Below are 24,291 nucleotides of genomic sequence, written 5' to 3'. Positions count from 1 at the left end.
TGGATTTGTTGCGAAAGACTCGGATAGTCCCGTATGTGCATTCCCCACCTACACCTGATGAAAAACATAGTGACCATTTCCATTTTGCATCTAAATTTATGAACTATGTACTGTTATATCTGAGGGGCATGCTCATGCTGATATGTTTTTTGCTTCTGCATAGACCCCTCAAGATGACAAATTCGAACTTTGCACATACGATAAAAAGGTGTACAAGGCCCTGACAGCGATGTCGAAGTCTCTAAACGCTGAACTTCGCGCCATGGGTATACCCTTTTTTACTATCCGGGGCGAATTAGTTGATTCGTCATGTGATCCGGTTTCGGAGTCTCATTCAAGTGATCTTCTCAAACCGGGTGAGCTGAAGGCTCTGCGGCAGCAAATGCTGCAACTCTTGGAAGATCTTTGTAAAGATTGATGCTTGGGTATCCAGCAGAAGTCCGTGCCAGCCAAACAGTGCCTCTTGAAGGAGGCAATTGAAAACAAACACGCAGCCCCAGCCACATCGTTGAACACCATAGAGCGGGTTGGATCCGCCTCCTTGCTACTGTATCGCCAAAACACGGCTGCGTCGTACGAAATACGGGATTCCTACCTCTTATCGTCCGCTTGTTAAAAATGAATTGATTGATACTATCCATTCGATCAGGTTTTCAAACACACATGAAACAATTGAACTCTTCGCACTTCTCAGGATTTCACATTGGCCGAGCTGCAACGGAATTGCCTCTGCTCGTCTTTTGAAAGAGATCCTTGCGATTCCTAGCGAAGGATTTTCGTGCTTGCGATGTGCTGTCTGTCACCTGTCTGCGGTATGTGGATGGCCGCCCAGGCGTCTATCCATGTAGCTAAAAGAAGTGAAAAGTGGACTTGTTTCATTCCAGGAAATGTGATTTTCCCCAGCAATAGCAACTTCTTGTGCGATGGTGGATTGGTCGAATCGACCAAGCAAACCCACTTTTAATTTCCTACCTCGTTCCAAGTTCGTATTTTCGTTCCTGGATTTTTCCTCCTGGTTGTGTCAATTAAATCGGGTGGAACGTTAATATATTCAATTCTTTTGGGAAGATGCGCTCCGCGAGAACGCTTCTATGCGAAGTATAGCGGTTAATTTATCAAAAAAGGATATTCACTATCCAAGGACCAATACAGCTAGTTTTCGTCTTTACCGTCTACCGACTCAAAGCCTGCCTGATAGCTACTTGGGGGTAATAGAGTAGCAAACGATTTTGCGTTGGTAGTTCACTAACCGGCGATGGCATATCAAGTGACCTGCTTGGATTTTTGCGGGATAACCCATTGTTTCTGAAAAGTAAAGCCAACAAAGGGGTTGTGAAATTTGAATTTGTTTGCCATGCGAACTTTCCCAAAACCCCCCGATACAGGGGTAAAGAAATAATCCCTTGTTTTTCGGTGGTGTCAGATTTTCCACACGAAACGTCGTCGATTTTGAAAGGCGGAAAATGCTAATTAGAAATTCTCCAGTGTCTGCGATTTTGGTTTAAGCTCATAAATACTCAGGAAGCTGGCATCAGCTTTAAACATACGCTACTTCGCATGCTAATTTCCTTTGATGCTTTGATGTTGATATCAGAGAGAACCTACTTTGACAGGCTTTCTTTTTGCCTGATGGAAGGAACTCCGTTTGATAACCGGACACCTTACTAACATGGAGATTCCCGTGCAGAACGACAATGATAATATTCTTTACGTTTACAAACAGATTCACCAAGTGACAGATTCTCAAGGGTCAGGATAACTTACTGGCTTGAAGTTAATCCTTCATTTGCTATATAAGAGCCATGGTGAAGCCATCCATATCATTTCTCCAAGCCGTGCTTGCATATCTTCTCGATCTTATATATCATTCACAATAACACCCTTGAACGTTTCCACCTCCATCGTGACATAGCCTTGATCCTAAACTCCAAGAGAAAAGAGAACGAAGAAGAACGAGACGAAAGGGAATAGCAGTGAAGGAAGCGACCAACAGCCATGACAATTAGAACCGCCTACGACCCCTTGACCGATAACACCCCAGTCATCGGCATCCGGATTGTCGCCCATAGTCACCTCAGCCAAGTTTCTTCAACCGGTTTCAACCACTGGTCCATATACCTACGCACGCCGAACGGTGGCGCTACGCAAATGAACATGAAAGCTACAGATGGCAACCGCACAGGGAATCTGGTCTGGTCCAAACACTCTTATGATGAGCCGGACTCTACAGTCTTGGCTTGGGACTGGCCCGTTTCTGCCAATGCTAAAATTACAAATTTCATGGATGCCATCATCCTGCGCGAGCGAGAGTCGTATACGTTCCCGGCGGATAGTGATGGATGTCGGTATTGGATGTAGGTTCAACTTTTCATCCCATATTTTTTCCCCTTCAGTTTCCCAGCAGCCTGTGGCACCTACCACTTGCTTATTTTTGCTAACCATCGCCCCTGCAGAGCCACGGTTTTGTCAGATTTTGTCGACCGCAACCTGATTAAGCACGAGGTTTTTGAGAGAATGGTTGGAAACATGCGCTATCGGTATTATTCAGATACAGGTCCAACGCGGCTACCTATCATTTCCAGGCACTTTCGCCAAGGAAACAAAGCTACCGAGAATTCGGTGTTAAATCGGCTTGTATAGATGGGCATCGCTTTTCACTGGGCCTCTCGTATCGGTTTCTTGCTTCATATACAATGTTGAATTAAGAGTTGCTTGATGAGTATATATCATTTTGTTTTCGGCGAGGAATAATGTAGATGGATCGTCATGCAATTTACCCAAAGTTTTATTGTTGCTTATGATTCAGAGTAGAGTTATTGGCCTTGAATTGATTTCTCTTTCTCGAGATTTTCTTCTTTTTTCTTTTTTTCTTTTTTTTTTTTTTTTGATGGGGGGCGGGGGGGTTGTTGGTTTTGGGGGGGTATGTAATTAAATGATGATTCAATGCAACAAATTCCAGGCCATTCATCCGCATCATTTCCAATTCTAGACATGCATATATATGCATATACTCGTTACTGGCCATTTTCTGTTTACCCCAGGAGAGTTTAGTGAAATATCCTCAATCCAAACAACAAGGTCACCGATCTGAAGGTTGAAGACGTAACTGTTCATATATATATATATATATATATATATGTATACTGATCACAGAATGGGGACATGAATCGAGCCCAGCCAGTGTTATGTTATCAGTTGCATACGAACACATGTCCGATATCTGACAACTTTGGTGGTCATCCATGAGAGGCAGGCTTGTTCTCTTCCCTTCACTTCCAACAACAATGATGTCACGTTAATTCATTAAGGGTAGAGCCGAGTATTACTGAATGAATGAATATATATGAATTTTTGGAGTACCAATAAACGGCGACCCCTGATCTACCAATCTGATTCTGATTTATCTAAAATCCTAAAAGAGATTCTCATCATATGTTTCAGTTTGGAAATGAGAAGATGTTCAGTTGTGCTTTGTAAAGGGGTTTGGAGTGGTTTGGAGTGGAGGGGGGTAGAGAGGAGGAAGAGGGAAAGGTTTCCAAGAGAAAGGGAAAGGAAAACTTCGGGATTGTTGATGAAAGGTGAAAAATCTTTGTTTTAGCGGGACAAAGGATTTTGGTTAAAATTTCAGAAGCTGAAATGACGAAAATATGTTTCTCCTTTGTACCAAAGATTCTTGCTTCGTATCGCCATGCTTTAACCGATTCGATTGGATTCAACGGAAGTTGAAAAAAGATGAATTTAGTATTAAAAAAAAAATAAGGGGCAAGTCGTTTCTAATTTGTGTGCTTTTCTTCTAGAGGCGGTCAAAGAAAAGGGAAAAAATAGAGAAAAGTGAAAAAAAAAAAAAAAAAAAAAAAAAAACAGGGAACAAAAAAAAACACCTCAAGCAGACCCATTAGTATGCCCGTTGACATTTCCCCCATTACTCGAGACATCATTCTGATTCGCAGCGCGAAGGGACCTGCGAATGCGTACGCTTTCGGCAAGCTGCTCCAGCACTTCAACGGTCATTTCCCAATTGATGCAAGCATCGGTAATGCTGACACCCTTGGCGAGGCCCGACGGACCTTCCGGCGGCACCTTCTGGTTCCCTTCATAAATATTCGACTCGATCATCACACCAATGATAGCCTCCTCGCCATTCCGCAGCTGGTTGCCAACACATTGAGCGACAATGGGCTGGTTGAGGTGGTTCTTTTTCGAGTTCCCATGCGAACAGTCGACCATGACGATCTCGCGCTGCTTCTTCTGGCGCAGGTCTTGGCGCGCCGCCTTAATGCTCTCCGCATCATAGTTAGTCCCATTCGTGCCGCCGCGAAGTATCACAAAGCCATGCTCGTTACCGCATGTCTTGGTGATGGCGGCTAATCCTTGCTTCGTGACGCCGAGGAAATGGTGTGGATTTGCAGCGGCACCAATGGCATCGATGGCAACACCTAGGTTGCCATCCGTGCCGTTCTTGTAGCCAACGGGGAAACTGAGGCCCGACGCAAGTTCCCGGTGGAGTTGCGACTCGGTTGTTCGGGCGCCAATGGCGCCCAGAGAAATCAGGTCTGCAAGAAATTGGGGGGAGATTGTGTCCAGCATTTCGCTGGCGATGGGCATGCCCATGCCGTTCAAGTCGGCATAGAGCTTTCTCGAGATGCGTAAACCCTTGTTGATGTTGTAAGATTCATCGATGTCTGGGTCGTTGATCAAGCCCTTCCACCCGACGGTGGTGCGGGGCTTCTCTAAATAGGCGCGCATGATGATACAGAGATCCGACTTCAGCTTGTCGGAGAGGCTCTTCAGTCGTCTAGCATATTCTAGGGCGGTATCTGGGTCGTGGATCGAGCATGGCCCGCATACAACGAGGAGACGGTCATCGCGCTGTTCAATGATTTCAATCGCCTGGTTGCGGCCGGATTGAACTGTTTCAATAGCTAGTTTTGGCTGTGTACGGAGTAGAGAGTTAGATAATTGTCTAATCTTCAATTTTCTATGCCTCTTTTGTTCGCTATAGATATTGTATGCTATCCTCGCAATTCGAGACAGGTGTGACTTACAGCACGGATTTCTGTCTGGAGGAATTGAGGAGAGAGGAGAGGATCGTATCCCAGGACTAACATGCCGATCAGTTCTTGATGGGATTTTATAAGTTAATAGTATAAGTAAGATACAAAACCGAACTCACTCCTGGTATCTTCGTTGACTTCAACAGAAGCCTTTACCAGCGGCATTGTGAGGGTGTGCGAATGGGTCACAGAAAGGTAAAAAATAATTCTTTGCAGGGGGCGGAAGGGAGGGGTCAGCCGAAATGGGTTTTTAAACTATCTTGGAGAAGTAATCAAACAGGGTGCACAAAAAGAAAACACATCCAGTTTGCAGGGCGGCGCGGTATTTAAGAAGCAAATAGTAAGACACAAAATTGAGCTTTGTTTCTTTTTTTGTCGTCCCTGTTCTCTTGACGCAGTGTTGTTCGTTACTCAGAAATTTTGGCGGATGCTTGATAACGGGCTCAATGACTCAGCGCCAGGTTTTCATGTGCGATACCAAATTCTAGCTTGCGCACGTGATTAGGGTACCCGAAGGTCTGTCGCCCGCCCCTTGAGCAATCCAGGACATACGAGATGTGATAATATCTGGTAGATGATAGTTATCAGGCAGTTGTCTTTCCTTGATCGATGGTCCGGGGTTGTAACGGCAGTATTACAGCCCGCTGACATAGTGGCATTGCACCCGATGTGCGTCATTCCTCCATTTTCTGCTGCTCGCGGACAGCTGCGGAATCCACAGCCAAGTGACACACTCTTCAGGTCAGCCTTCACGAAGAGCCAGCTGTAAGTTTTAAGAACCAGGCGAATTCGGAATTTGGGATGTGTTAGATTGCGAGATGAGGGTCCTGAGGGGTGGAAACAATAGTATGAGAATGCAGATGACGCCAGGGATCATGCCATTCAGTGGCTTCCCTGAAGCCAAGAAAGACTTGTTCATCATTCAGCGATGCCAATTGGCTCCACAGCTCAAGTTTGAGAATCTCTGGTGCCCTCAGATTCGCGATCTGCTGGCGGGTTTGTGCCTGCCCGTCGTCCAGCCAAAAATAGGAATATCCTTGGGGCTTTTGGTGGCCAGGGCCCCTGCTTGCAGCCGTCCTTCTTGTGAGCTATGGCCCATCGAGTAGCCGTCCAGAGAGCTAGCGCCCAACTTTGGGCGGTAAAATGGATGCTATGGCCCTTGTCCTGCATTTTTGATCTTCGGGTACGACTATTTGTTTTTCGGCTCGGGACATCCTAAACTTCTTCTCAAAATTGGACTTCTCAACACCCCCGGTTTGGGAGGCCTAGCTGTGTGGTTAGAAGTTACTAATGGTTTACGCAGTAGAGTCAATGCTGCAGTCATTTTGTGCTATCTTGTCCAACTCTCCCTCTCCGAGTGGGTAATACAAAGCGAGAAATGGGGTGTTGCAAAATAATCGAATACGAGTCAATCGCATCCCGTGTTTCCGCCGTCATGGCCAGAAAATTTTACTTAGCTTTAGGTGGCTACAAGATTTTGGCAGATTTGATTTTTGGAAAAGAAATCAACTTGGAAAACTTATGAAGTTCATTTAATTTCTTGATTATGATTCCCCATGTTGTGCCCAATCCTCAAGAATCTAAGATCCCCAGAGCGGTTTATGAAGTAATGTTCTATGGGTATGTAGGACTGAGTGAATCAGTCCGTCCAGACTCTGCAGTTCATATGACAAGAACAGGAGGATGGTGTCTTATCGCGAGTGCGTCAGTAATCTACTTGGATAATAATGTTGTTGATGCCAACGACTCAAACTCCCAAGCCCTGCAGTCTGCACAGACGTACGACATCATCAGTGCTGGGTATTGAAGTAAAATGGTCAATGCGGGTCAAAATTCGAGCCGATCACCCAATCTTCAGCCTCTTGAAGAGTCAAGGGGCGAGATCGAGATCGTCATCCCCTCGGAAGGATTTTATCAGGATGAAACTTTTCCCCCGAATACAAGTCCAAAGAGCTTGATAATTACTCATTTCGCATGCAACGCCAGTCCAGTCCAGTTATATAATCGAGCGCTCCGTACTTTGCCATTTTGCGGAGTATCTTCGCGGCTTTGATTCACACATTCGGGATACGGCTGAAGGGATGCGGAGTTGGAAGGTTACTAGGCATCGATCAGCAAGACCCTGTGTACCCAACAGAGGACAGACAATTCCCACGGGATAACGATGCCTTGGTCAGAACATTTGCTAGTGTTTGACACCACAGGACCAATAGCGCCCTCCACAATAAGCACTTGCAGTTGTTCTTTGGTCTCTGTTACATGGTTCTCTGTTCCGTCAAAAAAGGTCTGGGCGCTGGAAATTTCATGCACTACTTCGAAAGCAGTTAAACCAAAACAACCCTGAAGAGGAAATTCACGGATCAATATTTATCCATTGCCGGCCAATCCAGTTTAACCACATATTTTGGGCCAGCATTGCACGATGATTGGCCCAGACGTGCTCAGGGCAACTTGGCTCGTTAGTTACTAAGCACGAGATGACGCTGATGAACCCCGAGCTCCATCGTCGGCCTCCAACCCCACACGTCTTCAAACAACCATCTCGAAGGATCAGACAGGAGCAGTATCATACTCGCTGAAACCTCGCATCATGTAGCGCTCATTTCTGCCTGGCTTGTCGTCGTTTGTCCCGCCCACTCATATCCCAATATCTATCTGAATTGATTTCCTTCGTCCCTTTCCCTTCTTATATGGTCGACTACGAACAGATTCCGGCGAGACTCCGTCTCTCTCATCCATTGTTCTCCATTCTCCCGGACTTCATGGTAGTGTCTCGTTCAGGAGGTGGGAATAATGTCGTGTATATCTGTCAAGCGCCAACGGGAAGATTCTTTTGAAAGGGCGGATTTGGATTGGCATTGGGATCGGAAGGTTTGTATATGCTGGATGCAGCCAGCATTTGTTCCCGTCTTTTCAACAGCACAGAGGATTGTTCATTTCGAACGCTGCTATCTGTTCTTCAAATTTCGATGATTGCTAACCCTCCTGTAGAAGCCGCGACCACTACCTTTTCGAACCTCTCCCACGTCAAAACACACCACTCTGTTTTCTCAAACTCACCAATTCTTTGATACCCCCACCGAATCCTCAGATGATGACGACAATGGAGCAACTTCAGACGTTGCTATGGCGCCTCGATACCAGACGGGGAAGAAAGATGACATGACATATCTTTCGATCAGAGTGCAGCCATGTCACGACAACGACTCCGACGTCGAGATGACCGACCTACCCCGTTCTTCCTCCTCGAACACCATCGCTCCATGTTCAACAGCGGAGTCAACGCCCAATTGGTCCGGGAGCGTGATGTCATCACCAATCCCGCATCGTTTGATTGTCCAATCTCTAAATATCAGCGGTGGCCGCACTGCAACACCCATCTATGGACATTTCACTGCAAATATGAGCCTCAACGCTATGAGAGAGGACTCCGGTAGTGCAAATGGTACTTCCGGGTTCGTGCCTCCATCCACCACCATTTCTGATAGCACCAATGTTGCCACTTCTATCGCTTCGTCTACCAGATCCTTAGTTGTGTTATCAGATGGAGAAGACCGGTGGCGTCCTCGGAGACTCCCAAGCCCGATCAGTGAAGGTGAAATTTCCCCAATGACCACTTTCTCCCAGATAGACCGGCATTTTGAAAGCACAACTTTAGTCACTGCAAACAATCTCCGAAAATCTTCATCCTTCACTCACCCCTGGGAGAAAGAGCCCGCAGACACATCTACCTCAGAACCGCAGCAACTCTCTTTGACACCGCACCACAGCCTAAATCACAATGTCACATCTGCTGCTAATGACACCCCTGGAAATTCTACCTTCAGCGAATATACTAAACAACCCGTCCCCGATCAAAAGCAGAGGTGCCACATCGATGATAACCCATCCATACATACCTGGAGCCGACAAGCAGCATACGATATTGCATTCTCAGAAAATAGAGATACAACCACCCCTCAGAGGAAGAAATCCAGCGGTCCGAACAAAATGAGTATTGCCATGGGTTACCGTGCCGATTGTGATAAGTGCCAGAGGCGTGTACCGGGACATTATAGCCATATTATTCGCGGGTGATCTGAAATTTTCTTGCCTTTCTTTCTTTCTTTGTTTATTTTTCTTTTTCTTTGCTTTCTTTCCTTCTTTATAATAAACAACGCTTCCTACTTTTCAATGTATTGTACTGTACATTATAGTTTTTCTACCCATCTCTAGCATGATTTATGAAATTTATGAAGTTAGTTGAGTTTGTTTTGGATTTTGATTTTTGATTCTTCAGCCGCCTTATCCCCAACCATCGAGGCAATGATGACTGTTTTTGTATATGGATAACTTTTTGTCCCCGCTTCTCATGAGCCATATAACTGATGTGTATATTACATGGTGGTTTTTTGATTTCTGTGAGTGCGATAACTTTCATTGGTGGTTTACACCTGATCACAAAGGATTTATTGTACAAATAAACCTAGCTGGCAGTAGAAATATAAATCAATTCGCAGATGAAGGGAATAATGCTGTATCATGAGTGAACATGAGTGAATTGAAAGTATCAGCCGCCTTGAATCAAACCTAGTAGGATTCTTTCTCCTTTTCATTCGGTATTATTTTCAACACTCTTAACGACAAGGGTATATATATACATATATATATTTATAGGTTTTCTCATCTACATGTACTCCAGCTACCTGACTGTAAAAATTTTAAAATTCTTTAAAGAAAACCGGGTTAGAGTATTTGGTAGTAATAAATAATATTTAGAATGTTAATAACAGGGAAATGCCAATAGAAACGAAGGACAAGTAAGAGAATATACCCCCTTCTGATAAACGGACAAACGAAATTTCGAGTCAAAGCCCCTAGGTGGGCGATCAACTGCGGGCCCCCTTTCCCCAGATCATAATCTACAGAGCTTCTGCGACGGAGGATACGGCTCTAGCCAACAGTAAACAAACAAACAAACAAACAAACAAACAAAAAAAAAAAACAACTCCGATATACCATGATTCCATATGCCATGATACAGCTTCATATCCCATAACCATAACCATAACCACGTAGCAAATGGCATAAAATCCCATCGTCATCATCATCAAATCATTACAACCCAAACCAAAACGACCCCACACACATACACAAAACCTCGTCTTCAAGGATAGATCGGCTCCATCGACTCCATCGGCTCTGTCCCCTTTGCATCCACTCTAATCGAACCAAGAAAAACTCAACATCCTCCTCCATCACCACCACCGCCGCCGCCGCCGTCACCACCCCCATCATAACCACCATCGATGCCTCTGCCCCACTTCATCTTCTGCTTCTTGGTGGTGGGCGGGTAATAATATGTTGACGCGAAGCGTTGACCTGGCCTAGGGTAGTACTGGACCGGGCGGGGTGCTGGGGTTCTGTATTCTCTGTCCGAGGAGGAGAAGCACATTGTTGATTCTTTTTCTTTTTCCTTTTTCCTTTTTCTATAATAGAGGAGTGCGTTTTACGCGTTGCTGAGCTCTCTCTATGGCGTTGTTGTGTTTCGTTTTCGGGTCCTTAAGGGGTTGGTTGTGTACGAGTATGCAACGTATTGCATGGACATGTAAGTATGGTGAGTTCGGTTTTGACTTGGAGAGACAAAAACCAGGTTGAGATAAAAAGGAGAAGAAAAAAAAAGGTATGAAGTGGACGGTTGATATGAGGATTTGATGGAGAAGAGGATGGATGTAAAGGAGATCGATAAGCCAACTCTTCAAGAGCACGGTTGCATCTTATATATAGACAGTTTCTATCAGCTCTGACAAGGGTATGATGAAAGAAAACATCCCCTCCCCCCAACTTGATTGATATATTTAGAATGGAGTTGTCACAGCCCAGAATAAATGATAGCTAAGGCAAAATGGGAAGTTCCGCACTAGTCATGGATGTGTGTCCACGATGCTTCCTGGCCTTGTGATCCGCCTGCATAGCCACCCCTGGGGCCTCGGTAAGACTGAAAAAAAAAAAAAAAAAAAAAAGAAGGAAAGAAAGAAAAAGTTCCCACGCCCGAGGCAGTCCAATGAACAAACATTTAGACTGGAAAGTTTCGCTTGCATGCAAATATGGCCATATGAATGCGAGTAAAAGGTAGAAAATACAGATTTAGCATGGCCGCGGAGTCAATCAGTACAGATAGGCTAGGTTACCATGACATGTAGCCGAGCGTCCAGATGCATTACATACTTTGAATGCGATTAAGTTTGAGGTGATAAAGGAGACTTTGTGCCGAAGGCTGATGAGAAGCTGAAAACTGAAACTGACAAAGAAACTGTATGTAGAGTCTTACCGCGCTCCCTACCTCTGCCCTCTCGTGTCCCGTGTAACTAACAGAAGCTATGAGCCGCTAGAGAGTCAGAAGATAACGGATGATTATTGCATTATTCTATCAACTCGTCTACGTACATGTACATACAATGGGCCAAGATTGACGAAACACGGCGCCCAGTCTCGGGTTCGATGTGACAAGGTTCCATGCCGGCAAAAGCCAGTATTGATCGATTGCCGGAGACGCTGAAAGTACAAAGCGGTTGCCGAGATCTGAGCCGAACGCGAATTTATTGTCACCCTGGCCAAGCTCACGTGGTTGCTACATTGCCAACATTTCGCTGAGTTCGATATCATCGCCCTTGACGCGGTTGACACCAACCATGACCAACGAGGGCATGGTGGAAAGATGGCAACCCAGCGTGAGTGAGCATGCTTATTGAGTCGTTGGGGTCGTTGAATAATGGCCGTTTCGCCCCGTCCATTAACCACCAACATTAACGATTTCTGCTCAGCTTGCCGGAGCACGGGAGTGTCCACTCTCGATTGAGCGTTTAGCCGCTGTCGGCAGCCAGGTGGGAAAATCAGTTGGACCCGATCTGCAAAGCTGGATGTGTCGAACTGTTCTTTTGTCAGCGGACCTATTTTTTTTTTTTTTTTTTTTTTGCCCCCCTGACTGGTTTGTGTATTATTATCTCTTCTTTCAGGCTGCCACCGAAACTTCATAACACCAGCGTGAGAGACGCTTTTTTCCTTTGACTGCAAGTTGTTACACATAGCCACAGCTACCATGTCAGGGGCAGCTCAGAAAGGCCTACGGCAAATTCTCCAAAAGTTTCCGTCCGATGTAGTCATCCTCTCTTCACTGCGAACAGCAGTCACTCGGGCTAACAAAGGCGGATTCAAAGATGCCTACCCCGAAGAACTGATATCTCATGTTCTGCGCGCGACACTCGCGGCGAACCCGCAGCTAGACCCGGCCTTAATTGGTGATGTGGCCATAGGAAGCGTTCTACAAGAGTTGGGTGGCATGAAGGCCGCGCGAATGGCTCAGATTCATGCCGGCTTCCCACCTACGGTACCTTTCCATACCGTCAGCAGGCAGTGCAGCTCTGGGTTGGCAGCTATCACCGCCATTTCACATTCGATCTCCGTGGGTGCGATATCTGTTGGAATTGGTGGGGGCATGGAATCCATGACGCGCAATTATGGTTCGCGGGCCCTTCCTACGGTTCTGTGGCCGGAACTGCGCGACTCGCCCTCCAAGGATGCGAGAGACTGCATCATGCCGATGGGCATCACATCTGAGAACGTTGCGGAGCGGTACGGTATCACGCGCAAGGATCAAGACTTGTTTTCTGCAGAGTCCCATAAAAAAGCTGCGGCGGCACAGGAGAAGGGACTGTTCGATGCCGAAATTATACCCATTACAACTAAAACGTTCCCTGAGGGTCAGCCTGATGGGCCAGCGACGGAAATTACGGTCACTAAAGATGACGGCGTCAGGGCGTCGATTTCCCTTGAGAAACTAGCTACTCTTAAACCAGCGTTCTCGGCAACAGGATCAAGCACTGCTGGAAATAGTTCTCAGGTCAGTGATGGTGCGGCTGCCACGTTGCTCATGCGACGCTCCACAGCAACAGAACTTGGCCTCACGTCCTGTATCATCGGAAAATGGGTATCCACGCAAGTAGCCGGTTGCGCTCCCGATGAGATGGGTATTGGCCCTTCCGTTGCTATTCCCAAGGTTCTATCACACACCGGCCTGTCGATCTCCGACGTTGGAATCTGGGAAATCAACGAGGCGTTCGCTAGCCAGGCCATCTACTGTATTCGAAAACTGGGAATTGATGAAAGTAAAGTTAACCCCAAGGGTGGGGCAATTGCCTTGGGACACCCGTTGGGGGCAACTGGTGCGAGGCAACTTGCAACTTTACTCCCGGAGATGGAGAGGCAGGGAGAGCGGGTTGGAGTTGTGAGCATGTGTATTGGAACGGGAATGGGAATGGCAAGTGTGTTTGTCCGGGAATAGAGTTTTGACGATATTGGAATATTGGGATATGCTTGTCATGTTTGTGTCTATTTTGGGTTATGTTATTTCAATGCTCTTCTCTGTATTTGTCGACTCGAGGTGGACTTACATCTGGACCCCTTTTTGAGAGATACCAGAATCGAATTGGAATCCGTTCCTTGTGTGTTAGATATGGATGGATTGTGCAGCAAAGACTTGGTTGGGCATAAATGCGTCAAACGACACACCTCACTTATATATTTTCCCATCACCGTATTGAAATGACTATTTTACTACTTATTTTTTCAGATCCTTCCTCATCCCTTCGGTGATAATAATCACGTGATCAATAACCTATACCTAGGTAACCTTGGAAGGTTCTCTTTCTTTTGCTAGCGAAAAGTGGATGGAAAGGAAAAAAAAATTCGTTTCAACGACGAAGTCAACGAAACGCCAACAATGTCGCTGCCAGCACGTCTGCTAGCTCCATTGGAAACCGCACCCGCTCGAATATCTAGTGCATTATACGTTTGTTCAACCTGTAGGCGTCAATGCCTTCCCCAGGCTCTCCGATCCGTCAACCAATTCCAAATCCGCCAGTACCACCCATCCAACAGCAGCCAAAGCAACGATAACGGCGACTTGCCCGTGACCGAGAAGCTGCGCAGGAAGATATGGGGAACGGACAAGCCTCCGGGAGTGAAGGATCCATACGGAAGTGAAAGCCAGCTCGACCATGTCGAACCACCAGTGGAATTGTCGCAGGCGGACCCTCTCCTCGAATCTGAAATTGGAGAGGAGGACCAAGGAATGCGCGTTGCTACTGCGGAAGAGAAAGCCCATGGGGAATATAAGAGTGCGGATACCTGGGAAGGTTTAAGACAGGTTGGTGCGGAGCAATGGTGGGAAAATCCTCCTAGAGCTGAGGATTATTTCGAACCGTACGTTTTAACCATCTTTTTTGAGCGGTTTCCTAATTATATGGCTGCGTACAATGATATGCATGGAACCATACATTTTCTCAATTCTTCTGAATATCCCTTCCACAAGCATGAGCCCGATAATAGTCTAACCGCCCGCCCGTGCAGATTTATGGCTCTCGAGAAAGCTACGTCCCGCACCAAATTTTACCAAATCCTCCATCAAGCCATGGTCGAATTGCTCATCTTGAAAGACATGAAGAAGCCTCTTGCGGACGGTTGCAATATCCTCGGCTACGAAGAAGCTTTCCTCTCCATTATTAACCAGGCGGAGGTGAAGATAAACGATTCAACTACCCCATCCCTGACTTTCCACGGTGAGGAAGCGAAGACTGCTATCTACGAATGGTTTGCTCAACTTTATGAACCGATAGAAGGTAGCGCCGAGGCAGAAGCCGAAAGAACCACCGTTGTTGCAGAATCTAGTGAGACACAAGATATTACGCCCGAGGAGGAAGCACAGCTTGCTGCCGCCGAACAGGACGAGGTGGATACCAATGGGCCAACAACTTATCGCCCAAAGAATCTCGACTTCCTCCGCATCCCTCTTACAGACCCGGAATTTAAATTTGCTGTAAGCTCACTCATATCCATCCAATGAAATTCATACACTGGGCCTCACATGAAAGATTTTCCTCTCTCCCCTTCTTCTCCCTTTTTTCCCTTCCTCGTCCTCTCCACCTTAAACTGAGGACCTAGCTCTAACAAAACCACACAACAATAGTACCTCAAACGAGTCAGCCAATTAACCGGCTACCGCATCCCGGATCCGCAACTCGCCAAAATAACCAAGCCATCACGACTCCTCAGCTTCCTCACTCAAGTGTCCAAGCCGAAGCCGAAGAAGCTAGCAGAGTACCTTCTTAAGGATGAACGTCTGACCAGCCTGCCCAATGTTAAGATCATGGATAGGCGATATACGCCGATCGACAAGGAGAAGGAGATTGGGCGGTGGAAGCTTATCGAGGAAGAGTTAACGAGGCGGGGATTGCCGGTTACTGGTCGGGTGCGGACATGAGGAAAGTGAGGATGCGGGTTGGGGAAGCATTTACAGTGCTGTGCTGTGCTGCGAAAAGGAGGCAGGATGGTGTAACCCCTTTCCCCCATGGCGCATGGCACGCGGTTGTAGATTATTTGCTTTTAGATTTGGCTATTTATCTACGTTTGGAACTTTGTTTGTGTGTTTTTTTTTTTTTTTTTTTTTCTGGCCAATTTTTTTGTGAATCATTTTGTATAAATATAGGTATATACATGCTTGCTTTAACCACAGATAGAGTATGAGTATGGTTCATGACAAGAGTGAAAACGCCATCTTGCGTCCCAGGAGTAATTTCTCACCGCATTTAAGATTGTAATCCCGAAGTATATGAAATCGAATAACTAGGTCCCAGGGGCCCCTATTCCGATAAAGTATACGAAAAATACACAGTTTCCTTCCGACGTAAAATAAAATCCCCAATAACGTCTTCTTATCCACAACATGGGTTCTACCCCTTACAAACCGCGTCTAAAGTTAACGACAACCTGAAAAAAAAAAAAAAAAAAAAAAAAAAAAGGTCACAAACATGGCCGTCAGGGAGACGCGGAAGGAGAATGTATTTTGGCCAGTTCCAACTTTGCAACTGGCAAGAGTAACTATTCAACCAGCCCTCAGAAGTTACCTTCAAGTCATCACCAGAAGACTGGCGGCATCTAACATCGACCTCACACACATATAGGACATCTATCCTAACCTGGTCACAGCCATATCCGCATACCCGTGTCGCCAATTCCTTGCAATGTGTGGATATGATGGATAGAAGCACATAAAAGCCTTATGGGCAAATGGTGGGCTTGCTACAGATTATCAACCAGGGATGGCATGAGTTTCGCAAGCCTTTGTATCCAACATATTCAAGGTAGTTTAGGACAAGGAACTCTCCGAAAACCTCAGCCTAAATATAACGACAGGTGGGTTCACTGGCGAGAACCCTAGAGAAGCTGCTAGTGCAGGGTATAGCATATTTGTGAACGGGGAGGAATCCATGATGGAGCTACCAAACGTTTCAAGTCTCATCTTTTCGCCGACGTTGGTATTGAATAGCCTCTGGTCATGAAATCAGAGTCCTTGCTTCGCTCTCTCGCTGAATCGGACGAGAAGAGACTTCGTATTGTTTCGTTGTTGCCTATCATTTTCCGTCGTTTATTGCGTTCCCTCTCCTCCTCAAGCACGCGAGCTGTCAGTCGCGCTGTTGCAGCATTTTTAATTCCTGAAGGCGCTGGAGTGGATGTCACACTATCAGGTCCACTTTTGGGTGCATCTTGATGTTTTGGGGCAGCTGTTCCGGTATCTTGAGCAGAAACTGGTTCAGAACCGGTAGTTGTAGAAGCAATGGATTCAGCGCTACTCCCATTTTTCTTTCGTTTCTTGTTGGAGCCAGGAGCCTTCTTAAGCGAGTGTGTCAAGCCCTGGCTATTCAAATCTTGCATACGAGATATCAAGCGCTTCTTTTCAGCGTCCTGCGACGGGAGAATGGGAATAACGTTTTGGAGAAGGTACCCCTCGTTACACTATAACGTTTCATAGGTCAGTGATCAAGAACCACACAACATATCACAAAAACGAAAGCTGACAGAAATACCAACCTGTAAGCATTTGTCGGATTTCATTTCTCGGATCGCTTCTTCTGAGAACGCATGGCCACAGGGAACTAGGTAGACCGACTTCACGTTTGGACCCAGCTCTTTACGAGTGATAGGACAGACCCTGCGCTTCTTACCGTCCCCATCATCATCGATCTCGAACTTTACTTCCACAATATCGCGAAGTCCTTTGACTCTTCCTTTTAATATCTCTTCGTAGTCGGCTTTCGAGCTGATATCTTCCGCGTCATCTGCCGGCAGGAGAAACTTTAGTATCGCGTCCTTGTTATAGAGAGTTCCGCTGGAATCAGATACAATAGGCGCAAGCAGTTGCTTATGCGAGAGAGGGCAAGTCGACCAGTAATGCTCTAAGTGTTCGCGTAGGGTTTCTTTAAGCTCGGTAGTCGTGGGATTGCGTGTTGCCGACTTCACAAGTTCGCATCGCCTTGGAATACTATATGTGAGTTAGAATACGCCGTTCCATCACGGCCCACGGATAGACTTACCTTCCGCCATCATTACCCATGTTTTTAATTTGGTATTATTCTGTATTAGCAACGAAGCAGTGGCAGTTTCAATGGAGTGTTCAGTTGATGATGGACGGCAAAAGTGGTGATTGATAGTTAGACCGGCTAATAGTTTTTAAGTTCCGAGAAATTTGATTACTCAGCGGCCAATGTGATAGGCCAACGTTGATCCAGCTCCCAAACCCAAGGCTAGAGAATGAGAAAGTGGCAGGCAGGCTTCACAGTAGACCCAATGCCTCCATCATGAAACATTCTAGCATTTTCGTTGCTTTGGGTGCAACCATATGTTCTTCCATTGGTGTGGTGGGAAGTGATGCCTCTGTGCGTCCTCGGGGTGTAGGTCCGGAGTGTAAGTGTATACGAAAATGCTGATTTTAAAGCCCATTTCTCTTGACAAACTGCTTCCTTGGTTCTTCGCAATGGTCTATTTTGCAACTAGCTAGCTGACATTAAATCGATATCACCCTGGACATTAGTTAGTAAATATTACAAAGACTCTTCCACTTTCACCTGCATTTCTAATCCCTCCATTCAAATTCCATTCTCCGCAGTGAACGATGATTACTGCGACTGTCCTGATGGCAGCGACGAACCGGGCACCTCGGCATGCGCCTATGTATCGCAGTTTTCTCCTTCTGACTTTAAGGATGATAAGGTTAACCGTACTCCGGTTCTCCCCGGATTCTACTGTGTTAATAAAGGTCATAGACCATTAGTCATATCGTTCCAGCGAGTCAATGATGGCGTTTGCGACTATGAGATGTGCTGCGACGGTAGCGATGAATGGGCCCGGGTTGGTGGCTTAAAATGTGAGAATAGGTGCAAGGAGATTGGAAAAGAATGGCGAAAGAATGAAGAAAAGAGGCATAAATCCCTGACCGCGGCTGTGAAGAAGAGGGCAGAGCTTGTGAAAGCTGCGGCTAAACTACGAAAGGAGGTGGAAGACCGCATCTCGGATCTTGAAGTGGAAGTTGCGGCCTCAGAATTGAAGGTGCAGAACCTAGAACAAGCTCTCGAAACAGTCCGGGCCAACGAAAGGGGCAAAGTGGTGAAGAGCCAAAATAAGGGCAAAGTTAATGTTCTTGCTGGACTAGCCAAGGAGAGGGTCGAAGAGTTGCGAGGGGCATTGGTGCAGGTGCGCCGGGAAAGGGATGAGAATTTGGTGAGAGTTAGTCAACTCGAGGCCATTCTATCAAAATTCAAGGAGGAATACAACCCAAATTTCAACGACGAAGGCGTAAAGCGTGCTGTCCGGGCCTGGGAAGATTATGCTGCTCGTGGCGATACAGATAGCGATGACGATGAAACGCTAAATCGAGATTTGGATGAAATTTGCAAACCTGACAGTGAAAATTCAGGCATTGACTGGGATCATTGGGAAAATGAACAAGATGTAGAATCTGACATCGGTCTTCGTAAGTTGATTTTATCTTCTTATTCAAAATTATTTGTTAGCCATATTGCTGCTGGAAGATGCTAACACACACATTCCACAGTTTACAAAGTCGCCGCCTACCTCCCCGATTCATTGATTAACTACTTCGAAGATAAAGTTCTCCAACTCCGCTCGTTTTTAATATCAAATGGCATCCTTGCGGATAACAGCGGCGACTTAGGCACCACAGAGTCCAGAGCAGTGACGGAAGCTCGGAATGCACTTTCAACTGAAGAATCATCTTTGAGTAGAATTCGCTCTGAGTTGGAGGATCGAAAATTAGACCTTCGCAAAGACTATGGAAGTGATTCCGTATTTCGCTCGCTGAAGGGCTCGTGCATATCTAAGGACTCTGGTGAATATACCTATGAACTCTGTTGGATGGAGAAAACGAAACAAATACCCAAGAAAGGCGGATCCACCACAACAATGGGCACCTTTTCTGCGTTTACTACAATTACTGCGGATGAGCAGGACTCAAATGGGAAGGTCGTCCCTCAAAAGAAGATAGCACTGGAATACACCAACGGACAAACATGCTGGAATGGCCCCGCACGTTCAACCAAGATTGTTTTGGAATGTGGGGAGCAGAATGAGATCTTGAAGGTTACGGAAGACGAAAAATGCGTGTATAGTATGTTTGTGACGACCCCGGCTGCCTGTGAAGAAGTTTCCAAGGACGGCAATGCCGCCCGTGATGGTCTCAAAGACGAGCTGTGAGGGAACAAACGAACCGCAGAATAATTTGATAATATTTGGTTAGTTACACAGGATTGTTGCAAACTAGACGGGCTTACGTGCTTACTTCCACCTTTATTCTTTATTCTTCTTTTTTTCTAGCAGACTTGAATTCCTTCACAGTAAGATTATTTATTTCCCTGTGCAGCCTGGTAGTGTCATTTTATGCTGGTTTCTCGTCGCTCTTATCTTTGCTGTGTCATCACTCTATTTACACATGCTTCGCTGCTCCTGACTTGAATGCTCGTGCGGATACCTTGTACACTACATCAAAATGACGGTAGAGAATCCACAACTAATACACAAGCTAGCCCGCCATAATGCAGTAACATGAAAAAGAGCCATTACCAATTTCAAACCTTCCTCGGAAAGAAAAGAAAAGAAAAAGAAAAAGAAAAACTCCTATATGCTCAAACCTTCAAAACATTGATCTCTCCTACAATCACTTTAGTAGAAATTCTCAATTTGACTGATGTCTTCTCGCGACTTTCCGTCTTGATCGGCCAAGATCCACATTGTGATCTACTAACTAGGGGTTATATGGAAAAAATGATATTAAAAAAAAAAAAAAAAAAAAAAAAAAAAAAAAAAAAAAGAAAGAAAGAAAGAAAATTCTCAAAGTTAACAATGCGGGGTCAACTGACCAACCGTCCTTCCGTTGTCCCTTTGGTTGGTGAAAGAGGCGTCCAAGTGCTTGGACCCCGGCACCAGTGGGAAGATGTCCATATCTATTATCCGATGCGAGAACGGAAGAGAACATGACATGTATGACATGGAGGTACGACATAGGGCTGCATCACATTCGAGGAAGGCATTTGTGACCTCATGGTATTCTAAAATCGGCTGATTTGCATATACGTTTCCTAGTACGGAATGGGGATTAAGGTTGTATTCTGAATAATGGTGGAGATGTCATTGCTTTAATGAAAGTATGTCTTTGAATATTCGCTACATCTCAACACCCAACACAGCCCAGACGCATGCACACCAGCTCACAGGCACACTCCCTTACTTGCTCTTCAGAATTTGCTGGCCCCTTTTAGAAAAAAGGGCCAGGCAAGCTCAAGATACACAACAACCAATGTCGAAGTGAAAACATAAAAGAAAACAGGACATGCTGGTTCCGAGAGCATGAGGCAATTGATTCTCTTTCCTCCGTGGTTTGAATTTTTTTTTTTCTTCCAACTCGCTTGATAACGAATCCAAGTTAGGGTAGACGTGGGGGGAAACGTTAGGAAATATAACGCCAGTCTCGTCCTAAGGTATGAGGGGTTTGAATGGACGTATCGATCAAACAGACTTCGAATACGTTAAGGGACCTTCTCAGCGGCGGGGAAAGACGTTATATAAGGCAGGAGAAAGGTGGAAGAGAGAGAATTTAGCTCATCGGGAGCTGCTTAGTGCTGTTGTAAAAGTCAGGTGAGTATACACAAACGTAGATTCTGTTTATATTAACTTACACTGCAGCTGCCGCAGCCGCAGGAGTTGCAGTCACCAGAGCAGCAGTTGCAGTTGCAGGGAGACATTTTTGGATGAGTGGGTTTGGGTGGTGAGTTTGCTTGAAAATTCGGTCAAGATATTTAAGTTGCGTTTGGATGTATGATGGTCAACGAGCTATCCTTGAAAATGGGAGAGAGAATCTCATGAGGAGAGGGGGACATGAAGCCCTATTTATGTTCTTTCTCCCCCATCACGGACCCTCCCCCGCAGTTCCATGGTTCGTCTTCTGATAGCACGTGTGCGGATCCGACAAGGCGTTGACTGGACAAAGAGGGATTTTGATGCAGATTGTGGAAGGACAAGTCCTTGTCATGCATTTTGTATCAGAAATTCAAGATGTGAGAAACAGAGTTAGCATGGGCAATGTGGAAAACGGTTGTGTGACCCTTGAACCATGATGCAAGGCTCCCAGCTACCTCCTGCAGCCATTGGAGAGGAGATGGTCAAATTGCGTGTCTCCAGGAAGAGAGGATCAAAACCTAAAACCGAAAAAGCTGATATGTGGAGTTTCAATTGCCAGCTGCCGCACAAAGTTTCATTTCTCATTTCGCACATTTTGTTGAAAGAGCTTTGTACGATTCCCCATGCCACCCCAGCTAGCTTCCAACTCCATTTTTGAGAGATTGTGCACTGTCCTCGATACGGCGACCTACAGCATGAAAGTGTCAATGAAGGCTGGGATAGCGCTATCTTTTTATGGGCCTCGTCCACAACCTGATTATTCTGTGGGATTTGGACGATCTGCGTTTACGGACGATCAACTTGAAAAGCTTAAGCCTTTCGTTGGCGAGGTTACAGATACTTTTACGTCCTATTTCATGGCAATCAGAGGACGAACCAGACACCAAAACATGTTCATTGGCCTTCACAAGAATCTGCTTGGTTAGCGCCCTCCGGTTGGACTGTGACGATTCTCCATGTTCAACAGACTTCCGGCAGGGTGGCATGGCAATTAGCCATGTCAACCCCCACTGCGTGTTAACAAAGCTGAGCCAGAACAATCAAGCGCGTTTTCCACAAATACAATACTTCACAGGTGGTCCATGTGATTCATGTTTGGGCCTCTATCTCCATATTGCTGATTGGGCTTGCCAAGGAGGTGGATCAGGCCGTCGGAAATTTGTCTTTTGAAAAAAAGAAACAACTGGAAATATTGGTTGAGATGTCAGGGTCTGTTAAGGCAAAACAAAGATAACCAGCTCTCTTTTTTCCCGACCATTCACGGCTGCGTGTGGAAGGCCTAGCTGATACCTGCTGGGTGAGGATGTTGTTTTGTGTCCAATGATGTCTATCAAAAATTTCATTTGAGAGGGATTCTTATGTAATCAGTGTTTCCCTCAAGGAGGTCAAGACTATTGGGGATTTGGATTGATTCGTCCCCTCTACTACCAGCATGGCGCTGGTGGTAATTGAGCTCTTTTGCACAGTGGCCTTACAAACACTGCTTGTTGTTGACCGCAGTGGAAAACTTGAAACTAGAAACAAACGCAACTTGCACGCTCTGAAAAGGCCCTTGTCTTCGCAATCTGTGGCCGGTAGATTGTGAAGGTATCGAACTATTAAGTTGCATTCTAAGAGTTAGCTAGCTAGGATGGGGAGAATGAGAATATAAAAGAGGGAAAAGTGGGCGTTCCGAGGACTACGCAGGCATGATGGGAAGTACGCGCAAACATGTATTAAGGACGCGTAACGCGTAACAGAAACCCTCTTGCATTAATTTTTCCGGGGAATTCTCTATATTTCTGATGATGTGATGGGGGATCTATGAGCCTCCCATCGTTCGTTATCCACTCAAATACCCTATTGCATACGTGGCGCATTTGAGTCCACTTCTTTGTCCTGATTCGATTCTCTGGCTGTTGGTAGGTGATTCGTTGTAAAGAATCGCCTACGGCCCTGAATGCCGTTTGAAGGACTCTCTCATGGCTTGATGGAAGGGAGTTTCCCGAAAATTTGGTGGGCCAGGAAACAAATTGCCATGGCAATGTCCTCCTGAAATATTGCATTTTGCTTGGCTAACAGATCTGGAATTTATGTCATGCGAATGTCAAGAATCGTTGGCGTAAAGTACTCCAAAATTATCCTTCTTATTATCATGTTGAAGACTACTGTCCCTGTTTTGCGAATTACGCATGACAATAAAAACTATCTCGAGGTTCATATTGCATTTAGGTAGAATATGCATTATGTTTCGCTTTTCTAATACCCCTTCAATAACCTTTTCTCCGGCCTCTATGGTAGCATTTTCATCCAAACCCGCAGATAGCTTCTCATAGATCTTCGTGATTTCACTATGCAGCTCCGCCATAGAGTCATTGAGAAGCTCCTTAGGGTCACCGACAAGGAGCGTTCGGAAACCTCCAGCCTCCGCGTCCATCTCTACAAGAATCGCGTTGCTTGCTTTAATGTTTCCATACATTACCGGGAACACAAGTCCAGTTACGATCTCAAATTGCTTCTCGGGCCATAGAGAAATTTGGCGTTTGTTTTACGATTAATTGTTAGCATTCGATACACGTCCTCTGAAGGGTGCCATGAACTCACCCAGGATTTGCGTTCGAAAATACGCGGCGCTCATGTTAAATAAAAGAAAGTGTAACTGATTCAAAAGGGGTTCAGGTATGTAAGTCTAGCAGGGAGATATTTTCAAGGGTTGAGTGCTTTGAATCGAGGACGTTTTCGCAGAAACGACGTTCTTCCACCCTCTTTATATGCCCAGAAACAGATCTAGATCCAGGTATTCATTTTCACAATGTATCGGTTCGTTTAATTCTAACACTACTGGAGGGATTCAATCCTTTGCCTCCTCTAGTAAGAGAGGCTCATGGAGACAGGGCATGTCCAACACTAAATGGCAGGCACGGCTCCGTTCCTGAGGCTCTTTATCTGAAAGAGAATCCATTATCATGAGATTGAGCTTCGAAATACGTGCGAAGCTTGACGGGGGACGTGCATTGCCATCCATCCAATCTAGCCCAGAAATCTCATGTTTTCACGGATCATCTTGCTCGACACAAGCTCACCGCTTCCCCAATCTACCGTATAGAGTGGATAATTGAAGGTTTGTGACCGAATTATAGAGTTGTTTCGGTTCTGTACTCATCCCGGACAGCAACTAACTCGCGGGATTTGTTCT

General features: G+C 45.8%; 9 protein-coding genes across 9 annotated transcripts; 6 read left to right on the top strand and 3 right to left on the bottom strand.

The window, feature by feature from the left end:
- Positions 1-1,995: 1,995 nt before the first annotated feature.
- HCAG_08117 (predicted protein) lies at positions 1,996-2,640 on the top strand (the record flags this gene model as incomplete). The annotated part of the gene is made up of 2 exons (XM_001536958.1): positions 1,996-2,354; positions 2,454-2,640. 2 exons carry the CDS (start codon positions 1,996-1,998, stop codon positions 2,638-2,640), a joined length of 546 nt encoding a protein of 181 aa, XP_001537008.1.
- Positions 2,641-3,882: 1,242 nt separating this feature from the next.
- Positions 3,883-5,219, bottom strand: HCAG_08116 (phospho-2-dehydro-3-deoxyheptonate aldolase; the record flags this gene model as incomplete). The annotated part of the gene is made up of 3 exons (XM_001536957.1): positions 3,883-4,932; positions 5,046-5,101; positions 5,174-5,219. 3 exons carry the CDS (start codon positions 5,217-5,219, stop codon positions 3,883-3,885), a joined length of 1,152 nt encoding a protein of 383 aa, XP_001537007.1.
- Positions 5,220-7,847: 2,628 nt separating this feature from the next.
- Positions 7,848-9,131, top strand: HCAG_08115 (predicted protein; the record flags this gene model as incomplete). Its single annotated transcript, XM_001536956.1, has 2 exons — positions 7,848-7,925; positions 8,046-9,131. The coding sequence occupies 2 exons, from the start codon at positions 7,848-7,850 to the stop codon at positions 9,129-9,131; spliced, it is 1,164 nt and encodes a 387-aa protein (XP_001537006.1).
- A 3,001-nt stretch (positions 9,132-12,132) lies between these two features.
- HCAG_08114 (3-ketoacyl-CoA thiolase B) lies at positions 12,133-13,374 on the top strand (the record flags this gene model as incomplete). Its single annotated transcript, XM_001536955.1, has 1 exon — positions 12,133-13,374. One exon carries the CDS (start codon positions 12,133-12,135, stop codon positions 13,372-13,374), a length of 1,242 nt encoding a protein of 413 aa, XP_001537005.1.
- Positions 13,375-13,812: 438 nt separating this feature from the next.
- On the top strand, positions 13,813-15,351 carry HCAG_08113 (predicted protein; the record flags this gene model as incomplete). Its single annotated transcript, XM_001536954.1, has 3 exons — positions 13,813-14,294; positions 14,442-14,907; positions 15,058-15,351. 3 exons carry the CDS (start codon positions 13,813-13,815, stop codon positions 15,349-15,351), a joined length of 1,242 nt encoding a protein of 413 aa, XP_001537004.1.
- A 547-nt stretch (positions 15,352-15,898) lies between these two features.
- On the top strand, positions 15,899-16,132 carry HCAG_08112 (predicted protein; the record flags this gene model as incomplete). The annotated part of the gene is made up of 2 exons (XM_001536953.1): positions 15,899-15,928; positions 16,052-16,132. 2 exons carry the CDS (start codon positions 15,899-15,901, stop codon positions 16,130-16,132), a joined length of 111 nt encoding a protein of 36 aa, XP_001537003.1.
- Positions 16,133-16,385: 253 nt separating this feature from the next.
- Positions 16,386-17,481, bottom strand: HCAG_08111 (predicted protein; the record flags this gene model as incomplete). Its single annotated transcript, XM_001536952.1, has 3 exons — positions 16,386-16,883; positions 16,959-17,409; positions 17,462-17,481. The coding sequence occupies 3 exons, from the start codon at positions 17,479-17,481 to the stop codon at positions 16,386-16,388; spliced, it is 969 nt and encodes a 322-aa protein (XP_001537002.1).
- A 314-nt stretch (positions 17,482-17,795) lies between these two features.
- Positions 17,796-19,637, top strand: HCAG_08110 (predicted protein; the record flags this gene model as incomplete). Its single annotated transcript, XM_001536951.1, has 3 exons — positions 17,796-17,803; positions 17,963-18,897; positions 18,979-19,637. 3 exons carry the CDS (start codon positions 17,796-17,798, stop codon positions 19,635-19,637), a joined length of 1,602 nt encoding a protein of 533 aa, XP_001537001.1.
- A 2,758-nt stretch (positions 19,638-22,395) lies between these two features.
- Positions 22,396-23,733, bottom strand: HCAG_08109 (predicted protein; the record flags this gene model as incomplete). The annotated part of the gene is made up of 5 exons (XM_001536950.1): positions 22,396-22,443; positions 22,643-22,711; positions 22,967-23,011; positions 23,227-23,534; positions 23,700-23,733. The coding sequence occupies 5 exons, from the start codon at positions 23,731-23,733 to the stop codon at positions 22,396-22,398; spliced, it is 504 nt and encodes a 167-aa protein (XP_001537000.1).
- Positions 23,734-24,291: the final 558 nt, after the last annotated feature.

This window comes from Histoplasma capsulatum, genomic scaffold (genome assembly GCF_000149585.1).
Source record: "Histoplasma capsulatum NAm1 scaffold_10 genomic scaffold, whole genome shotgun sequence".
Classification (NCBI taxonomy): Eukaryota; Fungi; Ascomycota; class Eurotiomycetes; order Onygenales; family Ajellomycetaceae; genus Histoplasma; species Histoplasma mississippiense.
Note: the sequence above shows the minus strand (reverse complement) of the source record. Positions and strands in the feature narration are given on the sequence as shown.